Genomic DNA, 27,494 nt, shown 5'->3' with positions numbered 1-27,494 from the left:
TTGTAAAATAAAACTATTGAAATTGTTTGATAAAAAACATTTAAAAACAAACAATTATATAAACTGATTTAAAAAAGGAAACATCAAGACACAAACAATCGTATGTCTTATACCGTTATAACAAACTTTTAGGCAAATTTAATGGGTATTATATAACTCGCCCCAAAACTCGAAGGCTACGGGTTTTTTACAGCTGATTTAAAAAAGGAAACATCAAGACACAAACAATCGTATGTCTTATACCGTTATAACAAACTTTTAGGCAAATTTAATGGGTATTATATAACTCGCCCCAAAACTCGAAGGCTACGGGTTTTTTACAGCTTAGTTAACAAACCTTAAGACCCGATTCATCATAGCTCAGAAAAAAGTTTCGGAGGATGTGTTGCTTTTTTAAAATAATCTTATTTAGTATCCATGATAAAGTGTAGGAACAGCATGTAACCCAACAATTACATATACTCATAACCGGCATCAAATCAAATCGCAGGAATTTACGTTAAGATACGTCCGGTGGTGGTGCAAAAACCCGGTACGATGTTGGGAAAAGCCGGTATCACAGTTTATGGTACCGGAATATGTTGATACTGGGTTTTCGTTACAGTCGTAACTCGGTAATATAATATTCTCTTATAATGCGACTGTACCCAAAGCAGAGCTGTTTGAAAAGTGTCTTCTTGCGGTTGTAAGCGGACCGTGCAAGAGAATTTCGAGTTAGCAGATACATTGTATTTAGAAAGGCCATGATAATAATGTAATGATTATCTGTCTGAAAAATATTTATATTTATCTATTTATAATTATGTATTTATTTATTTATTAATGCATTTATTGGCTCACAAGCACGATGAGTAGTTTTTCGTAGATATTTACATTAAATTAATGCCCTTGGAACTATCATATAATACATGTTAGTTAGGCACTCTTAGTGCATGGTGTCAAATTCGAGGTTCTAACTTCTTCCATAATTTTCATTTTATCTTTTGACCTAATTATGACTACAGAACATTGATTTTGACCTTGTGCATAGAATTTGCTGAAAACGTACCAATAATGTCCTTGGATTGCCTTGAAAATATCCTTTTGACCTACTTTCTTATTTGTGACGATAATGCATAAAAATGATTTGAAAAAATGATAAGTTTTGCAAATAATTTTACTATTGTTCTTGAAATAGATTGAAAAACAATGAAGATTTATCTCCTTTTTTCGAAGCTGCATCAATGAAAATTCCAATCGTGTTATTCGGCAGTGCATTCTGTAACAAAGGCTGAATTCTAAAAAAATAGCTTTATGATGCTCCTTTAGTTTTAGTTTGTATTGTGGTATTAAAACATTGATGACTTAGCGATTCATGGAAGTATTTTTATCAACTTAAATCACAGATAGGGGGCATTTACAGTTTCCATTTTCATTAGGGTCAACAGCAGTTTAAATCAAACGAAGTACTGTGTGCTTTGACTGATCTCTCAACGCGAAAGTCTTAATGCGAACTTTTTATGCCTGGTAAACCGACACTATTTTGGCGCTATTTAAAAGTGATTATTCTGTAGTAGGAAAAAATGAAAAAATATACGAATAATTAAACCAATACAGATATTGCTCTTTTGACCTTAGACATGAAATATTCGGTCATTTTATTTCCTATTTAAGTCCGAATGAAACAACACACTTAAAACTGCCATACCTTGGTTTATAAATAGAATAGCCATTTGTCATTAAAACAGTCATAACGTATTATTCAATTGGTAGATAATTTTGAGTTTGGTACCTAGTGTCCTTTTATTCATGCATTGGCACTGCAGCTACATTCCGCTTTGATTTGATGGTTTGTTAAATGACAAACAGTATATGGTCAACAGAGTGGACGCGAGAGCAACTTCATAATATTTAGTCGCGTTTGAATGCCAATACATATATTAATCTCATATTTTTCAAAAGTAGATACAACACACGTATATTTTTTCATTCGAACATCAGTTCCGTAAGATCAGGTGTCAAGCTGTTTTGTATGAGAAATCCCATAAATAGTTCATTTAAGTTTACAAAATCATACACACAAATGGTTTGGTTGTCAGGTGATATGAGAAACCCTAACTATATGCGGTTCGGTAGCTATTGCGTAATTCGATCTTAAACGCAAAGTGGAAGAATATTCATAGCGTTACAAATTTTTGGAGTGACAGATGTTTTCCTACTATGTTTTGGAGACAAGTATATCGGTAAGTGCGTCGGCGGAGGAATACTGTGATATGGACCCTGATGATGGCCGTCGGGATATTGATGTTTATTAACCGCCCCCAAATCCACTTCACATCAGGTAGGAATCTTCATCGTTGAATTTGGTTATTAAATACAAAACATTTAATAGTAGTTTGCACACATATGTCTTCAGAATAGGTGCTTGTACTGTGTATTTTAGTAAATGTATTATTATAAGAAATGAGTTTTGGATCCAAATGATTCAAATGGCAAGACATGATTTCACCAAAGTAAATTGATAGAAATTACAAGTTTGTCAGAAGCATACTTTCCTGATAAACCAGCGGTCGTTGATTCGAACGCCACACCATGCGGGTGTCAATCGGAACAACTCGGCCATCTCCTACATACAACGAACATTGCATTAGTAAAATATTATTTTTAACGTGTTTTTTTTTTTTTAAAAACGAAGGTCAAATATATTCCGAAAGAATTCGTATTGTTGCATAAATAATTAAGACAATTTAAGAGTAAGTCTAAGGTAAACTGCTACATTGAAATAACTACGCAGTGTAGATACATTTAAGCAATTAAATATCCTAATACATTGCGAACTATACAAATTCAGAAGTAATTCTATATATATATGTGTTACATGTTTTTCCTTTCTTCTTTTTAATACAGTAAATCAAAGAACATTTACCATCTCAGAGCATTAGCTACTTTCCATCTGTATAGGATTTGAATCTAAATAGTTTGTGATTTGAAAAAAAAAGTGCTTAACATCTTGAATCTACTTTGTCTATTGTAGTTGCTGACATGTTCGCCGCTTGTTTGTACTCCTTCACCGGATTAATTTGAATGAATATAAGTAACGTTCATTTTACTAGGCTTTACTATTTTTGGTTTCTGAAAAAGACCCACCAGAAGTAAAAACTTATTATTTTCAATACTCATTTAACTACCATTACAGTAAAAATAAAAGCAAGCCATAATCCGTCTTCTATTCCTATATATCCTTTTTGTTTATCAGTATTCACAACCAATTACTAACGATCACAAAACTCAATTACACGATAAAAGGACTTCCTTGCAATTATAAAGCATTATTTGCAAAGGGGATACAATCATCAGTATAAGTATAAGAACACGTTTAGCAAAGATTGAATGATAATTTCACCCAAAACTGAAATAAGGATAAGGAGACTCTAGCAGAGCATTATTTTACTATACTATATCATATTTAAGACTTATACACGCTCAATGGTTACGATAGTTGAAAGCATTCGGGTTTGGTACGATGAATGGGTTACGGAGGCAAATATTCTGGTATTAGTACTCGCAAAAACTTATCGCAATTCATTAAATGAATTCGGTAAGACACCTCGTATATTGCTTGCAAATGCTGGCACAGAAAACCCTCTTTAGATAAAACAATTATAAGCGATATTGTTTTATATATACACAAATCATATGTTTTTTTTTTTTTTTTTTAAGCCCCGTCCATTGGGTTAGACATTAAAATGCTTTAAAATGGAAATAAAATGCTTGCATCCACCTATAATGTGTCCCTTCAGTACAGTATGCATTTCTTTTTGCATATAAAGTGAACTCGCATCTCTGTCAGAACACTTGCCATATATTTTTATTAAACTGATCAATCAAAAGGATATACTTCCATCTATAAAAATGAACAATTTGGAAGTGTCTTTTTTCTATCCGAATCACATGTTTATACTTCTAATACTGTCACATCATCATAATATAAAAATGTAAGACCTTAACAGTTGATTCTGCCACCAAACTGTCCTTCTATGATAACACAACAATATATATAAAATTAAATCATGTGAAACTCATGCAACAATCTTAAGTAGATGGGTGCTTTTACAAAGATTAAACCATTTATGATAATGGTATTAATTTTAGGATGCAATAGACGCTGCTTTAAGTGAAATAATCCGTGGGGATCTTCTTTCTTTTCCTTGCCGTTTACGATATTTTGAACAGGATTGTTTACCTTGTGATCTACACTCTCTGCATGATTTTTAGTTCAGGCTATTTTTCCCATAAACATTTCAAGGTGCAAGATAGGCTCCATTTGTATGATGTCATCGCTAAGAAGAAACTCATGTGCTTTATTAGCCTGGCTGAATATCTCGTTTGCCTGCAAGTGTAGAATTCAGTATATTCATTAACTTAGTTTTGAATGTCGAACACAACAGATTTTTTTTAATAGTTTCTATCTTACTATTTCAATGTGTGATATAACTATTGCAATTTAATAAGTACGCCATCGTCTGGCATACTTGCAAATGAATGTTTCTTAGTCAACGGAACCTCATACCCCTAGTCAGCAAGCAACACATCATCCAAATTAGGAACGGTGAAGAATTATGTCAGAAGTACATGGCCTCTGCTTGTTTTTAGTAACCCATCAATACAATTAGTTTGGGTGTCTTATTTAACTTCTTGTACCACTAATTGTCTCACAAGTTTCATAATATGACCCTTAATCCCTCCACTGCAATAACGGTTACAAGTTACTTTCCATAGTACACCTCGCCAAAGCCACGCTGCTCATTCTTGTATTTGTCTAATTTCTGTTGTAACTTGATTTTCAATTATTTGACCTCTCACATATCTCTTTACTGTCTGATCTCCCTTTCTCTGAATGGTTGCCATCTCATCAGTTACAGATCCTGTTGATTGCTCATTCCGAAGCATCTCACCAGCTACAGATCCTGTAAATTATTGATTATCGAGCATCACATCAGTCTCATTTCCTGTGTTTTGCTGATTTACAAATATCGCATCAGTTACAAGTTCTGTTGATTGTTGATTACGTATTATTTCATCACTTACATATCCTGTTAGTTGCTGTTTCCCAAAAAGATCATTATCCATAGCCATTGAAACTACCATTAGTGTATCAAACGCATAAATTCACTAACTGTATTCCACATTCTTGTTATACCCTCCTGGTTCCGTTATGTGTACTAGGAAAACATATTTTCCTACTGCAAAGAGTTGTCCATAGTTGCACCAAGTGAACATATAACATCCTGGTTTAGGCATGTTTTTGACCAAATCCAAATATTAAGGATCCATTACCTTCGGTTCCTCATATTAAACTTGGACCATGTGACAGAACATATGCAGGGCCTTCTCTTTTTTTGGTATAAAATACATCGATATATTTCTATAATAATTGGTTTGTTATGGAGGTTACAAAGAAACTATCTTCAAGAGGTGTGTAATATTGACGGTACTGCACAGGTTGTCTCGAAAATTCCATACAGCTCAAACTAAACTGACAACTAATTGAAGATCCAGTGTAGGAAGAAATTGTTGCTCATGTATACTTATAAAAATATTATTTGGATCTTTATTGATCTCTAGTAGTAGTAGTAGTAGTAGAGACTCGTCAATAACATAGTCATGCTACCGCTATATGAGAGTACTTTTTTACCGATTCCGTTTATGATTTTGAATCAATATTTGCACTCATATCTACTTTATATTCCTATTCACATGCGTAACCGGGTTGTTTTTAACCGTTTTTTGTTACGGGCGTTTGGACTGTTGTACACATTTACATCCGGGAAACTTGAAAAGTAAAATCGTCATTTTATTTGATGAAAACTTTATATTTTAAGTTCTTCTCCAGGGCTTTGTCAATGGTCAGTATTGGTTTAATTTATTTCTTTGTTCTATTGTTCATATGTCCAAGTCATGTCGGGTTGGAATTCTTTGTATTTAACGTATTTTACTGTCTTTGGAATCTTGTGTTAGTACCGATGGTCAAAGTGCATGAACATCTCATTGATCACCAAAACACCCCTTGCACCCATTTAACCTGTGCATATAATTTATTACAGTATATGCAGTAACCACCTAATTGATAAAGCACACAGATGTTCGTGGAGTGAGACGGCAGGGTGAAAGCAGTCGATTGTATCAATCGGTAAGAATAATTTATGTTGTTTTTGTTGTTTTTGTTGGAATACATTGTGGAGTATATTGTGCAATGCTCAGAGTTATACCATTGACAGCCATGGATGCCAGTAATTGAATATATGATTAATTGTAAATATGAATATGTTTTATATGTTTTAAACTGGTTTGTGTTAGAATTGATATGTATTGTAATAGTATGTTAATTGCAGGTTGCAGAACTTCTGTGTATGCAGACCTAATACGTTGTATGCCTTAACATACAATACAGAGTGTGAAATGAAATGAGAGCTGTGTATATCGGTGCACGTACCATAGCTAAGATATACACCTTGACATATTAAACAATTATTAAGATCTTGTACTCTTTTTCTACCAACTTCATCTATAGTAGCACGAGCTAGCTAGGGTATACATGTTTAGTATTTTTGTAAATATAATATTGTGAAAAGTAAAATCCTTTCGCTTTTTGAAATCCTTGAAAGGAACCACTCGTTACCATTTGTACCTCTGAAGTCTGAGATGACATTTCCTTTCATTCAGATAAACATACTTCCATTTCATCTTACTGTCCTTATTGATATGACGGTTTGCTCACCTTCAATGGGATTACTTAGCACCTTTGTTCCTTCACCTTGTTTATTTCTTTTTCTGTACCTTTTTTTCTTTTTGGAATTTTCAATCTATAACAATCTGTTTATTTTGTCATCAAATATAAAAAGAGTACAAATAACCTCAACAAACAATGTGGTAAATTGTACAATATTTGAGGTAATCAATATACAGCAATTTAGTTGACAAATTCATTTAGAAAGCGCAAGGAAATGACTTTATTTATAAAATGAGTTTGAAGAGTTATTAAATCGTTATAGAAACGGTGCATAATATTTTATGCGACAGTTTGGGTTCGCGGCATTGTTAGCCTCGCTCCCCCAACACGACATTGCGTATGTCTGCCACATAACATTACTCCGACAAAAAGGAACGTGAAGCGCCATTTTGTTTTCACTTTTTATTCCAGTAACAAACAAAAGAGTACTATGAATAGTTTAACTCAAATATAGAAGTCTAATTATTAGCTCGTTCAATTAAATTTAGTCACTTAGAATGTTCACACACTTTAAAAACACAAAGTAAAGCACAAAGTTTTACAAAGAGAAAAATAGAGTATAATGTCTTTTACAAAGTTACACAAAGTTGTTTCGTTTTTTATAACTAAATCTTCACTATCTAAATGAAAACATGTATGTGTTAATATACTCCTAAACATTTGATACAGAGTTTGATAAACAAATGATAGGTGATAAGCGCTTATCAGAACAATCAAAAATGAAATTATTTTTTCTCCAAGCAAATTAAATTCTGACACAATATGTCAGTTACTGAAAGATAATGCAATGATTATTTAGATCATGTCTCAACCCTAGACATGAAAAGTGATAATTGTTACTGTTGTGTCCTTAAAGGAATATCTAAGTATCTGAGGAAATATCATTTATATTTAATTATGATCTCCTGAAATAATTACGATTATGTTTTTATTTGTTAAAAATCAAACATTTCGTGCGCTGAAAATGCGCGGCATAATAATATTATTCGGTTTTTCTTCTTTCACACATAAAGTAAGTCTTGTAAATACAATAAGAAACTGACTTAAAACATTGTTAACAATACTATATTATTTTTGAATTTTTTTAAACCCCAGCACAATGTCCTCAATATTCTTAATATATAATGATTCTGTATTCCACATCTTTTCAAGATTGTCTGAATATCACTCCAAAAAGTTGACAATAACTTACATGTTACAAAGAGGTGCTCATAATCTTCTACTTCAATGCAATATATACATAAAGGACAATCTTTCACTTTCCAGGCATATAAATTTTTTAATTTGTTGCTATAATTTTATGTTATAACTTTAAACTGTTTGACTTTATTGTCCACGATGGATTTATAAACTATGTGATACAAATAGATCCAGCAACTATGCTCTTGTAATCGTCATTCCCAATAACCATGAATATGGTTTTTCATATAATTCTTTAAAATATATCTGATATTTCTGTGTATTCGTCATGTTTTCGAGAGATTTGTCTTGACAACTAACTAAAAGTTTTGTTTTAACCATAGTCCTTGTAGATACATTTGCTCTAAAGATTTCTTTCCAAGTGTTAGGTATTGCTTGTTTTAATATATACCGGACAAGACTTTTGGCCATAAGTATATTTACTTCCGCTATCAAATTGTGTTTATACTTTTGCTTATCAAGAATAGTATTTGTGTCGACGTTGCCCGAATTGAATATAATGTCATTAATGTAAAGCATGTTTAAATCGATCCAGTTCTTAAATAAAAGATTTCTATTTTCAAATTTTATAAATTTATTATTTCTTTTCTAATATTGTAGTAAGTGTCGTGCCTTTTAGTTTGCTGAATTGGCGTTGTTTATACTGGATCCATAATATAAGCAACTGTATATAGAACAAACTTATTTTGTTTTTTCGGCAGGGATTTAATACTGTCTACATTCATATGGAATATAAAAAAAACTTTTCCTCAAATTGATCAAATATTAATGATGGTATAAGTTTCCTGTTTGCATTTACTGTATTAGTTAGATAGTTTATCCATTTTAATTTCATTGTTTTAGAAAAGTATCCAAAAATGGGCATATCTAGACCTCCTTCAAGTGTGTTCCAATATATGTTGTGCGTTTAATTTTTTCTCTTTTACCACTCCAAAGAAATTCAAAGATCAAGGAATTAACAATCTTTATTATTGAATCAGGTGTTACAATGTTTTGAGCAAGATTTGGAAAAAGTAAAGATTTTATGACCGTTATTTTGCCAAAGAAGGTGAGTTTTCGTTTCTTCAAATTATCTACCAATTGTTTAAATTTTTCTTTTTTTTTAAATTCCAGCTTAAGTTCGTACATTCATTTTTATCATTTCCACCTAGTGATTTAACATTACTCGATGTAAACTTTATTTTATAGCTACTATTCGCGTCGTTTCGTTTGCATTTGCCAATCCAAAAACCTTGTGTTTTTGCCTTATTTAATTTTAGTCCTGAATATTTTCCAAATTCATCAATTATATCAAGAACAATGGGTATTTCATTATGGTTCTTTAAAAAACTTTTGTGTCGTCCGCAAATTGAGTAATTTTGGATGTTTTCTTTGTATGTTTATACCTTCGTATTTTTATTTTTTTCTAAATTTAGTTGACAACACTTCAACTACTATACAAAAGAGTAATGCAGGGAGTGATCTTTGCTAAGATTTTTGCTGCACTCCTATAATCAATATTTTACAAAGATATAGGTCGCCAATTTTCCAGATTTTCATGATCTCCTTTTTATGTTGTTAAGAAACAACACTTTGTTTTTGCATAAATGATAGTTCACCTTTTGCAAAGCTATGATTTAACGCCGAGACAACAAGCGTTCCAATAATCCGGTTTAAAGATAACATAAATCTGCAAAATTTCATAAAATCGAAGGACTGAAAGCTTAGTAGAGTCATCCAAAAAAGGTTTTAAAGATAATATGAATTTGCAAAATGTTCATCAAATCAAAGGAATGAAAGCTTAGTTATGTAAGGATGCTCTATTCAATATATATGCAAAAAGCTACAGAAACATGCTCAGTAGCAAAAAATTTAAACATAAACCCGATTTAGTGGCAATGGGCAACGCCAAAGACATAGAATACAAATTCACAAACAAGAAACATAGAAAGCACACAACCCTATATTTCGTTTCAGGAATTCATCTTCAAAAACTGGAAGACAAGTACTCTCAAGTATTGCCTTTATATCCACGGTTTAAATAAAATCCAAGTAATTCATTGAGTCTACCCAACTACCTGCTGGAAAAAATTTAATTTTACGAATTTTCTTCAAAACATTACCATAAACATCGGTATGAGCAATACTATTAGAAATCAGCGATTTAAAACTACTATTGTACGTTGATATTAGATAATAATGACCATTAACAAATTTTGAGAAAGTTTTCCTTAATTTATAATATCTGAAACCCTGTTTTAGAAGTTTTTCAGTCATAAGTTTACTATGAGGGCTGAAATTTTGACATCCGTACATATTCTAGCAAATCTTATCAACTGTGCAATAAAAACACCGTATGATGGTGACCTAGGAACATCTCCATCTAAAGACGGGTAAATGATTACTCTAAAATTAAAATTATCACGTTTATTAAAAGATTGATTTTTCGTTTTTTACTTCGAGTTGCAGATCTAAATAGGATACTTTTAAATCGGATTTATTAGATTTATTAAGTTTCAATTGTAAAGGGTAAATCGATTTAATATTATATGTAGACACAGAATTATCCAAACTTAGAATATCATTAATATATCTTAAAGTGCTATTGAATTTATCAACAAGAGCGAGATCTCAAGACGTAGATAATCTTTTAATGTTAACACTTAAATAACGATTAAAAGGTGTCGTTTTTTATCAATACATATATGTATACTATAACAGTAGAAGTGGAATTAACAATTAATCAGGATTGATACGGATTTTTATGCATTTTAGGTAACCAATGTATTGTAGGAATGTTTCCATAATCAATGTCTGTCAATTCTAATTTACATGTATGGAAATCAATTTCAGATGCTATCCGGTATTTAGGACCTTTATTTAGCAGTTTTCTAAGGAGGTTGTTTTTAATAAAATTAAAATCTCCTGTAACAATATGTCCAACAGGGTCGTAGCTGTACATTGAGTTAATACAATCTCAAGAAGAAGGTGTTTTTGCAAAAATGTCATCTTCTGCTACTACTATATTATAATTAAATATGACATTTCTAATACTTAATATGGAATGCATTTTTCTGCATTTTTATTCTTGAATACACTATTTAAATTGAGAAGATCTATACCCTTGTTGCTGAAAGATAGTTTGATCAACATTCTCAAAAGTGGGATGAAGGTAATGTTTCGTATAACCATTAACGATGCAAGCACATTCATACTTTGGATCTGTTCTAAAAATAATAGTATCCGCTTCCCTATCAAGTTAGCGTAAATAAATTACTGAAAGGGAACATAAAGTAGAAAGAAGTCGATGTTTTCCGTTAAGTAACAGAATACTATTACACTGCTCCATATCAATTGTTCTACGTTGTTTTCTTTTAATATTTCCACAATTCTCCTGCCATGTGATCTTGTCGTACGCTTTCTATCTTTAAATAATGAACAAATATCAACATTAATACATTTTGAAATATAACCTACATTTAATATGTTATCATTGATAACCTTAAACCCCAAGTAAATTTACATTTAACTGACCGTCCCAAGGTGGTACCTAACAATCATTGATTAACACACCTAGATTTGTATATACTATATATAAATTATATGGATTTATGTTTAAATTGTTGCCTACTGAGCTTGTTTCTGTAGTTTTTAATATACATTTTTATCTTATAAAAATAATTTGTTGATCAACGGGCTTCTACTATCGGTAGTCCAATTGCTTAATAAGAACTTACATTATCTGTATCGCTGTTGTTGTTGTCTGCCAACGTCGCTGTCTTCTCATGCGTAACAAGCACGTGATTAAAATGCATTGTGGTTCTTTATACGTTTACTGATACAATAAGTGACGCAAGTTGTTTATGAGCTAATTGATCGAAAGCAGAGACAATGGAAGTGAATTCTACTACATACATACTTGAGATATGGTAAACTATATGTTTAATATCAACGTATGTGAGGGTTTCTTTTTAAAAGTTAGTATTTCAAAGGTTGTCCGAATATTGTTTTACATAAGTATACTTTCATACTGTTTTTTTTTAACGCAAACACACTAAAGATAATTACACAACAACTAGAATAACATACCATTGCTTTGAAAAAGCATGCAAATGTTAGTAGTTGTTAAGTGCCGGCTTATTATACGTAATGAAGGGAGACAGGTCTCTAATATCCAAATTATCTGTAAAAAAACAACATTATTGGAGACTTCCGTTTGGACAGAAACAAACCACCACCGCATTATAAGATCAAATCCATATTACAACAGTTTAATCTCTCGCAACAAATAACTGATTTCAGTCATTTTATAGAATCTTCTCAATCTCGCTTCGAAAGTGTATGGCCTCGTCTCCTGATTCCGTATTTTTCAAAATGGAAATGCTGAAGCTTTTGTTTTAATTGTTGATCCTACTGTGTTCTAAAATTCAACAAATCGACTAGTTGTTATTTAAGACGAATAATCTTGAAATTCTTGCAAGGTGATTTTACAAATTAAGACAGCTCGTGACAGATTTTTATTGGGATACAATCCTGTAAAAATAATTAAGATATTTATACAGACTAGTTTTCCAATCAGCTCATGCTATTATGCGAATTAGGTTTTCAAACAAACTGTGTGTAACGATTTGAACAGATCTCTTGATGTTCCGTAGTGAATTAAGAAAGTATTACGAAACATAAGACGGCTTAACAGGCAGGCAAAACAAAATAATATGAAGATTCACTGAGGCATGCAAAATCAACAACTGGAAACACCGCCCACTTAAAAACTGCTAAGCATGCTTTGTTACGTACTTACGGAAATCGCTAATTCCTGCCGTAACCTTTTTCTCTCCACTCAAATAATGACCCCGTCTATGTAAACTAGCAAATGTATGTGGTTTGGGTTTGTCACAAAGGTCTTCTTTTCAAACAAATGCATAGTGGCATTTTAGGAGCACTTCGTTCATGCTTTGTTGATAAACTAAGTGAAATAAAACAATGCGTTGTTCTTTCTGGTACTAAATTTGACACGGTATCTGTAAAAGCAAGAATTCAACAAGGCTCTATTCTTTGTTCGCTCCTTTTTCTAGTATATATGAACATCATTTTGCAGGAATCAAAGTCTCCGAATTTGCGTTTTGTCAGAAGATATAGCCTTACAAATCATTGTTCTATGACCCAATTGCTTCTGCATGTTTACATAATTACGTCTTGGCAAACAACCAAATCTGAGCAGAACGTTGGCTGGTTCATTTTGATCCTCCAAAGGCTGAGACACTTAGTCTCTCGAATGATCAACGATCCATCAGATCCACCAGTTTTTATTTATAATACACAGAATAATGAAGTTACTACACTTAGGTATCACATTCCTGCTCCTGACATGAATATATTCGTTCTTTCAATCGAAGAGCCTGGAAGCATAATTATTGATATAGTGAGGTATTATTCCTCCTCGATCGAAGAAATTTATATTCAACTTTATCAGACACTTAGTTGAGTAAGCGGAAATCGCCTCGGACAATATCTCGCAAACAGAAGAAGAAGGCCAAGATGCAAAACTTCGTGTGTTCTTAAACATTTTATACATCGAAACCAAGAGGAAACGTAACACACCCCTACCCTATTTTATAAGATGTTTAATTTAATATCTCCATCCGATTGTCGTTCATGATAATTTCCCGTGTTGGAGATATAACTACCAATTACATTCGTAATTCGGAAAATATCTACCACATCCCATTTATATCTAAGCTGTTGTCCAACTTCTTCTTCTTTCTAACATACCTTCGTAGAATGCCCTTAATGACGCAACTCGATCAGCCGTATCCTTTTAGATTTCAAACGCATCTGAACAAAACCAACAAAACTATTTTCTTACGATAAAGAGTGTGTATCATGCACGGTTACGCATGCATTGCAGCGCTCTTAATAACCGCTTGTTCTCTGAAAACATTGTAGATAGATCCAATTTTCTTGTCTCTACCCACTTAACCGGGATTCAAAGGCAAGCCTAGTTCACAAGTTATTTACACCCAGGTTCCAACTTCAACTCCTGCTCTTTGGGACAAAAGATTCATACGGCCAAACGTTTTCGACTTTGTTCAAATGCGGCCAAACAATTATTAAACACAGCAAGATCCATCGAATCATAAACAAGATAATGCGCGTTAGGGCAACAATTTTAACATTTGGACTTCCATTATGTCTCCCTTAGCGTAGTCGCAGAATCAAAAAAATCGTGAACAAACTCTGAAGCGGCTATGGACAAGGTGGAAAGCAGATGTTTTGAGAAAATATATTTATGGTTTAATGTAACATTTGGACCATATCGACAGGAAACTAAAACTAAATGAAGAAATATGTATGGTAGAAGCATGCTTATGGTTGTTGTGTGTGTGAAATTAATTTTCATCATTTCGTTTCATATTAATGAAAAATACATTTTAAATTAACACAGAAATTTCATCCTTGTTTTGGTATTTGTTACCTCATTTTTTATTTAAATCTAATCTTTACTTAAACAATCTAACTACCTTACCTTATCTAAAATGTTTTATAGATATATGAATGTTTTATTTAACGCGTTTATTTATATAAGATAGCTCAAACAACTTTTGTATGTCAATAGAAGACTAAGGCCGATGTCCTGTCGTCATTGAATATAACATTGTTACGTTCCCTTGTTCTAGAGCTGGTCCCCAGGTCAGAAGAAAAGATGATATCTCAAGAGTTCGTACCAACAACACATGCAAAGAACAGCTATTAAACAAAGGATTCAAAGGTAGTAGGAGCAAAATGTTAACTCCATCATTAAAGATCCTAAACCACTCTTAAACCACATGACAAACTTATGTTTAATCTTTTGGCTACTGAGCTTGTTTATGTAGTTTGTCATATAAATATTGAATTCAAATGGTTAATATTTAAACAAACAATACAAATGCATTGATTTGAAGAGGACTCCTAGTATTTAAGCGATCATTTTAAAATTATTGCAAGCAACAATCCCATTGTTGCTATCACTTAAGGATTTTCTCAATCAATTGAAGAGAGCTCTTATACAAAATAGTGATAAGGTAACATTTCCTGTTGAATTAGACAGGTATTTAATTGAATTTGATATCAATGTAGCTCTTACTCAATTGAAGAGCTCTTCAATGCAATCGATTTCGAATGATCTCAATTGAAATGTAAAGTTCTCCAAATGATTTCGGGATTTCCCTTTTTAATTCGATTGGAACTCTCTTGAATTGAACCGAAGAGGTGTATTATTATTTGAAGTGCTTTAAAATATTTATGTTTATTTTTATTCATCGCTTCATAAAGGTCGGCTTGGTCCTGTTACTTCTGACTGAGCACGTTAATGTTCGGTATGTAAACCATTGAGGATGTTTTAAAAAGGCCTTTTGGAATGTTAATAGCTCTGATCATTTGCTTATATTGTTTTTTTTTAAAAATGTGTATATGTTTAGTTTAGTCTTTGATTGTCTAAATAAAGAATCTGCCAGCGGAAGATGGTTTTTTGCGAGCCAAGTCTTTACGCCGCGCGTGTGAGAACACTATACATGGATCGGGGAACAAAGGGATCCGAGTGAGTTTCGACCCGCATGCCAACGCTGTGTTCTGTCCACTGTGTAAGATTGCTTCCACCTTCTGGGAAAGGATTTTCCAAATGATGGCGCTTAACAACAGTGGTACACGCAATGGGACAGTATTGACTCCTTTTGATGTGCCCATCTCAGAAATAACTCGTTCAAAAGATTATTTGAACCTTAAAAACTGGACTGTTGGTAGTAAAGACGCAACCAAAAGTTTTCGATTTATGTTTGTTAGGAACCCTTTTGATATGCTGTTTTCACTTTACGTAGATAAACTTGTTGGACCTAATCCGTATTTCAGTAGGTTTTCACAAACTAACAAGAAACAATGTGGATATGCGAATATCACGTTCCGACAACTGCTTGAACATGTGATTTTCACGGATAAGAAGGGGAAATCTCTCGACTGTCATGTTGCCAAGTGGGATGCGTGTTTACCATGTGAAGTAAACTACACATATATAGGCAAAATGGAAACGTTTAAAGAAGATACTTCAGTTATATTGTCGGCTCTTGGGCAGGTCAAGAGTCTAGATGCAATGAAAGCCAAATTCACTGACCTCCACGCCCATGACGCTATTCAATATTCAGTATCTGGACCTTTCGAATGGCGTAAAAACATTGTTAAGTGCATGTCATGGCCAGATGCCCTGTGTAGGGTCTGGCGGAAGTTGCAGATTCGAGGAGTTATAGGGACTACGGGATTTTCGCTCTCCGAATTAGAGGCAGAGTCTATTAATAGGACTGATCATATAAACGTTCTTAAGAAAGTTAGGGAGAAAAGTAGAGCAAGCGAAAGACGTATAATTAAGCAGTTATCTTTCATTGAAGCATACAGGAATATTCCTGCAGAAATATTAGACAGTATTAAACATGTTTATAGACATGAATTTAATTTATTCAATTTTAACGATGATACTGAAATATTTCGCCAATTTGATCAATACAAAGCAATAGGTTTCTTTAATTACTCCCACATCGATCGTGATATTAGGTTTTATACTTAAGTGTAATTACGTTTCCAATGAAAAACAACCACAAGGAATAATAGTATTGTACTTTGATTGGCAATTATCAAATAAACCATGGTTTAGATATATTAGAAACATCCAACAGAATCTGCTTGATAAGCGTCAAACAATTTGAGTACCACGCATTTGTTAATGGATGGAATATAAAGATAATTGATAGAATGCATTTAGACTTTGTTATAGCATGCAGTTTTATGTATTTTTAGGACATTACAATGATAAGTGTTCTTTCCGGTGCACATGAGTGTATGCAATTAATAACTTATTTCATCGATAACGTGGCAACCATATGTTTATTACATAATGCCATGAAATTGTTTTAATACTGTACATATCTATATCACATTGTTTGAAGAAGAAGAAGAAGAAGAACGTTTATTCATCGAAAAAGCATATACAGACGATGTGTTTGAAATAGGTCAATATGACCCCTGATCAAACATTTCAACAAAATACTATGCAAATAACACAGCGACGAACAGACACATACATGTACATTGCATTTACAAAATGGTTCTTTGACTAGTGGCACATTATTGTTTAATTGCCTAACAAATGTGTAATAACTACGTTACTAGTGAAAATATCATAAAAATAAATAATAGTGGATGTTGACCTAATGCTTTGTTTGATTACTTTTTCTTTTGGTCACATGATATTGTTTACTTCCTGGTATTTAAACAAAACACGTGGATAAACAAAAACAACAAAGGAAGACAATGTTTACAGAGAGCAAAATACATATTAATACATACCGGATATATAAAATAAACTCAGTTACCGTATATAATATGTGCATTGACAAGTATTGGATATTTCATTGAAATCTTAAACATACGTCAAATTTAAAGAGAGACGTCTCATGAATATGACAGTGCACACTGATGAATACTCAGATAAGTTAATAATATGTCAATCCTATAATCATAAACTGTTAACGATACCAACCAGATATAGATTGCAATAAACAGTTATATAACTGTCTATGGATGAAAGTGTATTTGTTGACATATATCATAAAATATCATCAATGAACTTTTAATTGCATGAAACATGGCCTAGATACTTTGTGGAGTATTGTTTTTTGTTTTTTTTATTTTAGTTTGTGATCATTCATTATCATTGTACGCCGCGCAACTTGTGAAAATATTGACTTGTGCTTATTCCGTAAAATTAATTTTGCTCTTAAACCGAAATTTAAAATACATCCTGTCTATTTTCATTTTTTTCATGTTCAACGCATTGCATTTATATGTATAGACAATGTAGTATAGTTGCAGTAAAAAGTGAGATTATTCTATATTGGCATATGGCCTTTACAAAATTTGTTATATTTAACCTAACATATTAAAAAAAATATACCACAATATCGGCATAGAATCAAGTATATCCTGGGCACTTTGGCTGCCCATTTAGTTTTGTAATTTTCTTATTTTAGCCATTTCTGCTTAGCTGCTTCTTTGCACACTTGGATATTTTTGAGAGTAATCAATACTGACATGAGTATCTCTGTTTGTGTGTTAAGGTTATTTAAACCATACGTATTGTTTTCTGTTTAGACTTTTCACAAGCAATGAAATATCCTTTTAGCCTTAACCGAAACGAACATACTGCTCACTTGTTTGCTAAACCATTGAGCATTTCCAGTTACAGAAGTACATCCTCTAGCAGATTTGACCTCAGAGAGTCTCAAACTTAGGACACTGTTGGTAGCCCTTTGAGATTGATCATTTTGCTGTAGTGCAAATCAATGACCATCTGCACATCTCCAAATATTTCTTGTTAGATTTTAACCGCACTACTGTAATTTACATTTTTCAAGTTGTTGACAATCCTGCAATGACATTTCTGGCATCATCATTCACTCTGCCTTTGAGATAGGTGTTTTCGTCAATGTTTGAAAGACTCTTATTTTTGCGAACAACCCCTTCAAATGAGTCTCAAAACTCAGTCCAGTTTTCTTGGTCTCCACCAAAGGAAACTATTTCAAGTTTTGGCAGTTTTTGTGATGATGTTTGTTGAACAGATTTTCTTTCAAAACTGCTATTTATGTCCAGTTTATTTGTTTTATCTTATTCATGGTTAGGTTTTGAATTTCATCTTACACTTGATCAAATTACTCATCACGCCTTTCATGGAACAACACAATTTCTTCTTCCTGTTTTCGTGAAATTGCAAAACCCTTGAATTCTACTAAATCCGAATAACACTCCATGGCCATATACCAAGTCCACTTTCCTCGTCCAAAATCTGTTGGTCACTTTCTTCCTTGGTTTTTGTCATGGATGTCACAAATTTTCCGGATTGCAATTCTAACTTCTCGTAATACAACGTTTTCGATACACTTCCTTGTTTTTTGGATTATTTTCCCCATAATATCCTGTCCTTCAGAAACTGCATTTACAATGACATTCCTATAATGGGTTCTAACCTCTTTTATGTTGAAAATAATTGCCATTTTTATTTTTGAATTATTCACGATTTTCCATTTTTTATTTGTTGTCTCATTTAATTCTACTCCAGAGCAACACTTAATTGTAGAATATCAAACAGAATGGTGTTATTTTACACATCACTGTAAATATTCCTTTTTTCACTTTTCTTATTCTCTCCCAATGAATAACTTATATTTGTGGCCAGTTACTACACACATTTTTCAATTTGTTTCCCCATTGCAGGACTAATTTAAAAGACGTTAATATCCATTTTAGGATATAATTGATATTTTCCAATTCATCCCTTTTCACTGATCCATATCCGGTTCGAGGAATCAAACAATGCGGCAAAAAACTATTTCAAGTTACACACTGGAACTTGTTTTAATTTTGAGTTCCTAAATTTAATTATTTTATTATATTCTAACTGAAACAAAGTTATCAACAATAGTTAAAATTTAAAGATTTTATTTTGAACAATGATTCTTTCAAGAAATATGTAAATTTAAACGGATAATACAAAAATCCATTTTTTTTAAATTACAGATGTTAAGATATAAATCCATGTGTTAAGTAATCCATTTTTGCAAGAACTCCTCATAAATATCTCGTATATATATTGCCTCTGCGCCAATTGTACAAAAAAAAAAGGTTTTCGAAGTATTTTCCACATGGCGTAAGGTTGGGTAAAATTCCCCATGGCGCATTAATGTTTAAAAAATTTCCGCTTGGCGCAAAATGTTTTAACAAAAACTAATAACTAACACCACTTGTGCACACAAATAAAAACACAAATACATACTTAAATCACAGTACGTCAAAAATTCAATGAATTCGCGTGTTTCCGCGACAAAAGGGGTCACTCCTACCAACTATTTAAGACAAATATAATGATAAAGTGCAGTTTAATAATGTCAGAAAATCTTAAAACCTCTTTCAGCATTTTCTAACATTGTTTAACTTCAGGTTATATGTCACCAAAGTTTGGTTTCACTCCCATCAAACTACAGCCGTAAGAAACTGATTTAGAAATAATTCCGGAAAAGTTGATGCATAACACTTGTCATTTATTAACTGATATTGCAAGTTTCAAGTCACAAAAAACACGAATCTGCAGCAACTTGTTTGAAACTGTTTATTTTATGGTTTTGTGAAAGTTCATCAAAGTTTATAGTTTGGTCAATATTTCGAATATATGAATATTCGCATATCCAAAAAAAAAATGATATTATCCTTTTTGACATTTTGTTAACCCCGAGATTGATATGAAATGCATTTATCGCAATTACAAAATGAAACAAAACCGAAAGTACAATCTAAATTTAGCGTATCACGTGACTTTCTGAATACCTAAAATCGATCTGCATTTTGTAACTAAGAAGTTTTGGGTTGAAATAGTTTTCCCGGGAATGCATTTAAAAACAATATTTTGTCATTATTTTACTCTCTGACAGCGGAATTGCAGGAAATAATACAGGTTTATTAAAAAAAAATGCTTTATTGGGGTGCCAACACACGCTTATTAATGCAGGAAAGAAAAAAGAAAACAGTAACATCAACAACACTTGAACCACGAGGACTTTCATACTTGTAAGTCGATATTTTGACAACGTGACCATACAACGATAACTTCATGTGACAATGTCAATCAACCATTTACGCAACAACAAAGCTGTTGAAGCTATTATGAAACTTGTGGTCTTCAAAAACGTGACTTGAAAATACCAAGTTTATTCTACCTGTGCATTTTGTCGATTTTGATGATATTGCATGTGTATCCGACACCGTTGTAGGCCTAATAATGCAGTTGAATATTCAATTATCAAGACATGGAAATTGGTCTAATGCAAACAGTAAACTTGATGTTGGAAAGGGTTTTGATTATGTTGGTGTTCATTTCTCAAGTACGTTATCTCTGTATAAAATGGCTGAATATATGTCAATTAAGGCAAAACTAGTACTTTTTCATGTTTTAAGTTCGTTTTAGAATTATAGTTATGTACCATTCAAAACATTTTTCATTGTATTTGATGCAAAAATTGCCAATTATGTTGTATGGCTCAGAGGTAATGGGATTTAAACATATTATTATTATTACCTGTGGTTAGTATTATTAGATCTAGAGAATTACAGAGAGGCACTTTTTACATCCGGACAATCAAAGCATGGTTGATTTTTAAAAGCAATTGACCTATTAATTAGACACATCAAATGCATGGTAATTTATACAATATGGACTGTTAAAATCATTGGTTGTTTAGTAAGAAGGTGGTGGATATGGAAGTGATTGGATGCTTAGGTGGTCATTGGCTGCTAAGGAAGAAAGTGGTTGCTTATGAAATCATTAGTAACTTAGTAAATAAACGGCTGAGAAAGAAGTAATTGGTTGCAAAGGAAGGCATGTATTGCTAAGGAGGTCGCTGGTTGCTGAATAAGTGGCCTTGTGGTTTAAAAGAAGATTTTCAAAGATTTTATTATATCATTATGAAAAAACAGTGGGCCACTGGGCAGGTATTCTAAAAACATCTCAAGGCATTTCCAAGCTTATGTCATTTTCCTCAGTTGAGTATCTCGCTGATCGTTTTAATAAGCTTTCAGTAATTGTGTTTTCCCTTTTTCAGAACTCATTTATGTCTCTTGCTAAGGCAACAATCGCCTTTTCTACCTGGTTTATACTTTCTTTATACGTTTGTTTGCTAGTCGAAATTTATTGCTATATCTTACATATACATATATATACATATATATATATATATTGTCTAATGTCTACACTCATACACAATATTTTGCTAAGAATTGGGTACTTTGAATGACTGGGGAATAGCACAGTAGAGCCCCTGTGCCTCCTTGTTTTCAGTCCCTACTGACAGATTACTGTTGGTCAGCCTTAGAGTATTTGTGGTTGGCTGATGTAGTTTTTTCAACAGTCAGAGACTTCTGTTCAGGATTTCCATTCCTTTATTCTAAGAATAGTGTTCCTTTTAAATCAGCGATAACAAATAACACAATTGCAATTGCAAATCCAGTATGATTTAAGTCTATTTCGTGTATAGTTATATGAATTTTTCATATGTGGCAGGTCTATTTTAGGAAGTCTTTTGTTTATAATTGTCTCTGTGGCTGCATCTATGCTACCATTAATGCCCTTAAAATTCTCTTTTATGCCTAAAAAAATATTGTTTGGTTAGGGTTACATCCTTTTCAAAAATAGGTAGGGTAGGTAGGCTTTTTTTATTTTTTATTAGGCTTTATATAAGAATGTCATTTTCATCATTGGAAAATGGTGTTAAAGTTATCTTCTGTATAAGAATTTAAGGTTTTCAACTACAAAGTGAAAAGCAATTTAAAAAAAAAATATATATATATATATTTTTTTTTTACTTTTTAATTTTTTTTAAAACTGACTATAAAAACGGTAGGATCGGCGCCTATTCCGTAGGTAGGGTCGGGTAACCCGAACCAAATGCATTTTTTTAGGCCTTAACAAAAAGTCCATAATTAGAAAATAGTAGGTAAGAACATCATTAAACTTTTCCAATAAAAAAAATCTTAATCAAGATATGGAAAGGGCCCTTATAATAGCCAATTAGACTTAAAATTAAAAACAAAAAGTAAGACTTGGTAATTACTCTAAAATCTAGGTGTTTGATGACGTTAAAGCTGCACTCTCACAGATATACCATTTTGACAACTGTTTTTTGGTTTGTCTTGGAAAGAGCAAATTTCTGCCTGGATATCTGCAAATAAATTTATGATATATAAGATTGCTGACAAAATCAGATCGTAGATTTTCACATTTTTCTGTTTGAAAAAATTGATGTTTTTAAGGAAAATGCATATTACATCATTTTTGGATTTTTTGTTAGTAGTTTTATTTATATAACTGGTTCCATGGATTTTTGCAAAAATTGGCTGGTTCCAAGACAAACAATAAAAAGTTGTAAAAACATTCAATCTGTGAGAGTGCAGCTTTAAGTGCACCATACAAAGAAGGCTGGTAAAAATATTGAATAAACACTAAAAGCCAAATTATGTTTAAACTGGGACCAATAATATGTTATCTTACTCCCAGGTTTAAACAATTGCAAATAACAACAATAATTATAGTTTTGTCTGGCTTTTCTTATACAAATAGAAATCAAACAAAAGACATTAAAACTGCATATCCAGAATATCCTTGAAATAATATCAAAATGCCAAAATGAAATGTACAAAAAAAAACAAAAAACATTTGAATTAAATAACAATTAGCCACTTTAGCAAAATGGAGAATTATACATTTAAGATATTCACATAAAATTCATCTCAATTTTTCCTTTCCATATAATTATATATATATTTTTATTTTTTCCCTCTTTGCTAATAGCCTATAAATCAACATGACCATAAGCAATTATTTTAATCAATTCTGTGAAATGCTATGAAATTGAAGTTCAATTCTAAATTGACAGTCATGTATTTCTACCAATATTATAAGGATTTTTAGTTTAAGCATAAGGAACATGTATTTTGATCAATTAAAGTGCATAACAGCAGATTATGGTTATTATCTTAAATAAATTATAAGCCCATTCATAATCATATTTATAGCACCCTTTTCAGAATAATGATTGTCACATTATTAACCAGGCTTTCCCTGTATAAAACTGTCATTCATAAAGAAACATTAAAAGGCACTTTAACTCAGCCAATCAGATGTCAAAATCAGTGAGAGGGGCAATGTCAAGTCCAGTGAAAGGGGCGGAGCTAACATAAATACTGACATGAAATGTAGATGGATCTTACCAACTGAGGAACTGTTTAGTTTTTTCTCATTTGCTAGTAATAAAAATTAAAATTTTACATTGATACATTATAAAAGTGAATTATTAAAGCAAAATAATGACACCAAACATGACACATCTTGCATAAAGATTAGCATTTGATAAACTTCCTGGAATTGTTATAATCTAAATACCTTGCACCAATATATCAAATCCTACTCCCACACAATGCAATGTAATAAAGTAAAAATATATACAGTATGCAGCAAAACTGTCTTCAAATTAAATCCTTGATTAGGCCAAAAAAATATTCTTACTTTCTACTAACATCCCCCCCCCCCAAAAACAAAAGGGTAGATAGGTAGGCATTCCTTTTTTTTGGACGACCATAATTCTTGAGCAAACTGACCTGTATCAGGGTATTATTTTAGGTCTCTGAAAAAAACGCATTTTAATCAAAACGCAAAAAAATAATATAGAAAGAAAACAATAAATTCAAATGGGTGTAAACAAAGATTTGTTTAGGCCTTATTATGTCCATGTTGTCATATAAGTGATCAAATTAATCACAAGACCACAAGCCCTGCAAATGTAAAAGTCTTTCTTGGCTGTCAGGGGCCCAGGGCCCACTTCAACTCTTGATTTATGTTAGGTTTTGTTGAAAGTGTTTGAAGCAAAATACTAGTGTAATTGGCTTTAAAGGTCTCCATAGTAACACTTCTAAACCTAATAAATGGAGCGAATTAGGGGGTAAATTGGGGGTAATTAAACACATCTTCATGATCTTGATAGTGACATTTTAAGTTTTAATATTTCAAGTGGTCGTTCAACTAAGGAGGGATATATATATATATATATATATATATATATATATATATATATATATATATATATATATATATATATATATATATATTCTGTAACATTCTAAACTTTAGCATAAAATGTTAACTTAAATTTAATAATAAAAAATATAATTATAATGTGAAACTTTTTTGTCATTTGAAAACAAAGAGTCACAGCTTCACATTCTCTTATTTTTAAGGCCTTCTACATATTTGAGTGGGATCCTGAAACAACCCCCGACACAATAACTTAATTTACAAGAACAACCCTGTGTATAAAAACTACAATACTTCTGACAAAAACAAACAAAAGCAACCCCAGATTAATGAACAACTCTGCTTACTAGAACATGAACACCAACCCAATCTTCAAGAACAAAAACACCAACCCCAGAACATCACATTTCCTACAGGGACAACTACAAAATCACCAGCTTCAAGAACAAGTTCATCCTAAGGCCAAAAAAAATTGTTTGTTTAGGATAACCTTCCCAAAATTTCTAGGTAGGGTAGGTAGGGTTTTTTTTTGTTTTGTTTTCAAAATCTGTCGTAAGTTCAAAGTGTTTTCTTGCACATGGTAGTCTTTCCTACATTACTGTCATTGCCTGACAGCCCTTCGTAACTCTCTATTCGCTAACGAGTATTTTTAGTTAGGGTCGGCGCATTTTTATAGGTAGGGTCGGGTTACCCGAAACGGACATATTTTTTTAGGCCTAATCAAGAACATCAGCAACAACAGCTACCCGAATACAAATACTCGAACTACAAGAACACCAGCGACACACTGTTTAAGAACACCAGCATCCTCATCTTCTTCTAGACCAGCAAATGCAGCAAACACCAAAGACAAAGTTGAATGGTATTTATTATATGAATGCAAAGTTTTGACATACACATGTATAAGATATAGTTATTTGTCTTATTCCATAAATATGACCTACTCATTAGAACGTCATTGATTAGATTATGTAAATAAATAGAACTAAACAATCATTTTGTTATCATGGATTTTTTAAGTCAATGAGCATATGCCTTTTTTAATGTCATTCTATTTTGTTAATGTCTCAAAAAAGAATGACTATACCTCAAGCTGGCTGATTTCCATTGGATTTGAAACATGTATTAAAGTATTCAACAATATATTTTGAATAGGCTTTTTTTATTGAATAACATGCCTGCTGTTTTGTGTACACTATTATAGCCATAAACTAGACATCAGGTTGGCAAGTACAGTATTTCTTCAAAATAAGTCTAGAATTGTAGATGTGAGCATTTAGAAAGCTGATAATACAATAGGGTGTGTGTTTTGATCTGAGAGGTTGTATTTAACTTTAGTGGCTTTTTGCAGATTCAGATTTCACATGGCACAATCCTCCCAGACCAAAACGTCATACTAATAACCCTTTTATTATATACATTACTAATTTACTTGTTAGATCACTTAAAAGCCACATGTTTTCATAATAAATGTCATTTTAAGGAGATATTATTTTGTTTTATGACATCATTTTAACATCACGCAACGATACTTGTAAAGTTGTTATGAAGTGACGTCACAAGAGTTGAAAACGGCTGTTGTGCACTGGAGTGGAATACAGACTACTGTATTTTGCGATATGTATTGCGTGTGGATAAATAATGGGTATATAATAAATAATTTTACATGATTAAAATAAAAAGCGCAGTTATTTAACTGTTTCATTTGGGTCTCCTTGTTTAAAAATAGCGAATAAAGTTTTCCAAGTGTATATTATATCCGTTTATGAATACAGATATTAAATATACTGATGCTTTTTTAAACTTACTGGGATTATGTGGTAAGTTTTTGACAATTATCTTTTTTTTGCAATTGTATCACCTGGTGTCTAGTCCCTTTAATAAACACTGTTAAATTCATACATTTTTTAAGCTTGTCTGTTTTTTGAAAAAAATGACAAGCAGCATTTGTCATCACTTGATTGTTATCCTTGCCTTGGCGTTGGTTAAATTTTGCGTTCAGGTCAGTTGCATGGAAACTATCAAAGCTGTCACTTTGAAACTTGGGGTACTTGTACATCTTATACCCTTCTTCTCATTATGCCCTAAATATATTGAGTCTCACCTGCTTTTAGGGTAAAAAACGTGAATTTGGGTTGATTTTAAGAAATGGACACTAAGCTTCTTCATTTTTTTCACAGAAAATGAAAGGATTATGCCTTCAATATCAAACTCATTTGGAAGGGAATGGGGAGGATGGGGAATATTTTAGTATTTTTGGACTAGTCTATGTTTTTTTAAGTTTAATAATATAATGTGCTTAGAAGGCAACTTAAAAGCAAACTATCAGAGCTATCACTTTCAAACATTGGAATATTCACTATCACATGTACAATATGAAATAAATTAACCATAAAAGGATATAATCAGACTAGCGTCCCGCAGGTGGTGCTCTTGTCTTATGCCAAATGTGCTGGTATGAGTAATAGCCATTTTTTGTACGAAATTTAAAGTTTCCAATCTTAAATTGCAGGCTAACGTCAATGGAGAGGACAGTGTTCTGAGGCCAGGATATGAGATTCTATTTCACGATGGGCGGGGTGGGAGGGGGGGTGGAACAGTTTTCGAGAATTAATGACATACATGTGTATAAATATATATATATAGTAGGAATTTTGTTTGCCTTGTTAACTGTGACTTAAATATTTAGTTCTTGTGTCAGCATGTGCTTATCTCAAATATTTAATGACATTTTATTGGTTTGTTTGATAAACATGATAATTATATAACTATTAAATATAAATCATAGTTAAAATATTGTAACTCAGGTTAACTTTATAAAAGATAATTAATTGTTTATATGCAATATATATTTAAGGATGCCTATTTCTTTTATTCTTGAATCTATTT

The 27,494-nt window shown here is 32.1% G+C and overlaps 1 protein-coding gene across 8 annotated transcripts; it reads left to right on the top strand.

Annotated features, from left to right (window-relative positions):
* The first annotated feature begins 1,399 nt into the window (after window positions 1–1,399).
* Window positions 1,400–27,182, top strand: LOC128202758 (uncharacterized). Of its 8 annotated transcripts, XM_052903886.1 has the most exons (5): window positions 2,070–2,320; window positions 3,014–3,073; window positions 14,626–14,717; window positions 15,263–15,306; window positions 15,435–17,560. In XM_052903886.1, exon 5 carries the CDS (start codon window positions 15,609–15,611, stop codon window positions 16,539–16,541), a length of 933 nt encoding a protein of 310 aa, XP_052759846.1. In that variant the 5' UTR covers window positions 2,070–2,320; window positions 3,014–3,073; window positions 14,626–14,717; window positions 15,263–15,306; window positions 15,435–15,608; the 3' UTR covers window positions 16,542–17,560. The 8 variants fall into 8 exon arrangements, 6 of the variants coding, with proteins under 6 accessions (XP_052759847.1, XP_052759849.1, XP_052759846.1 ...); XR_008255810.1 differs by lacking the exons at window positions 3,014–3,073; window positions 15,263–15,306; window positions 15,435–17,560 and adding exons at window positions 24,809–25,467; window positions 27,118–27,182 and having other exon boundaries at window positions 1,400–2,320; XM_052903887.1 differs by lacking the exon at window positions 3,014–3,073 and having other exon boundaries at window positions 2,068–2,222.
* Window positions 27,183–27,494: the final 312 nt, after the last annotated feature.

The sequence above is a fragment of the Mya arenaria genome, chromosome 9 (genome assembly GCF_026914265.1).
Source record: "Mya arenaria isolate MELC-2E11 chromosome 9, ASM2691426v1".
Lineage (NCBI taxonomy): Eukaryota > Metazoa > Mollusca > Bivalvia > Myida > Myidae > Mya > Mya arenaria.
Note: the sequence above shows the minus strand (reverse complement) of the source record. Positions and strands in the feature narration are given on the sequence as shown.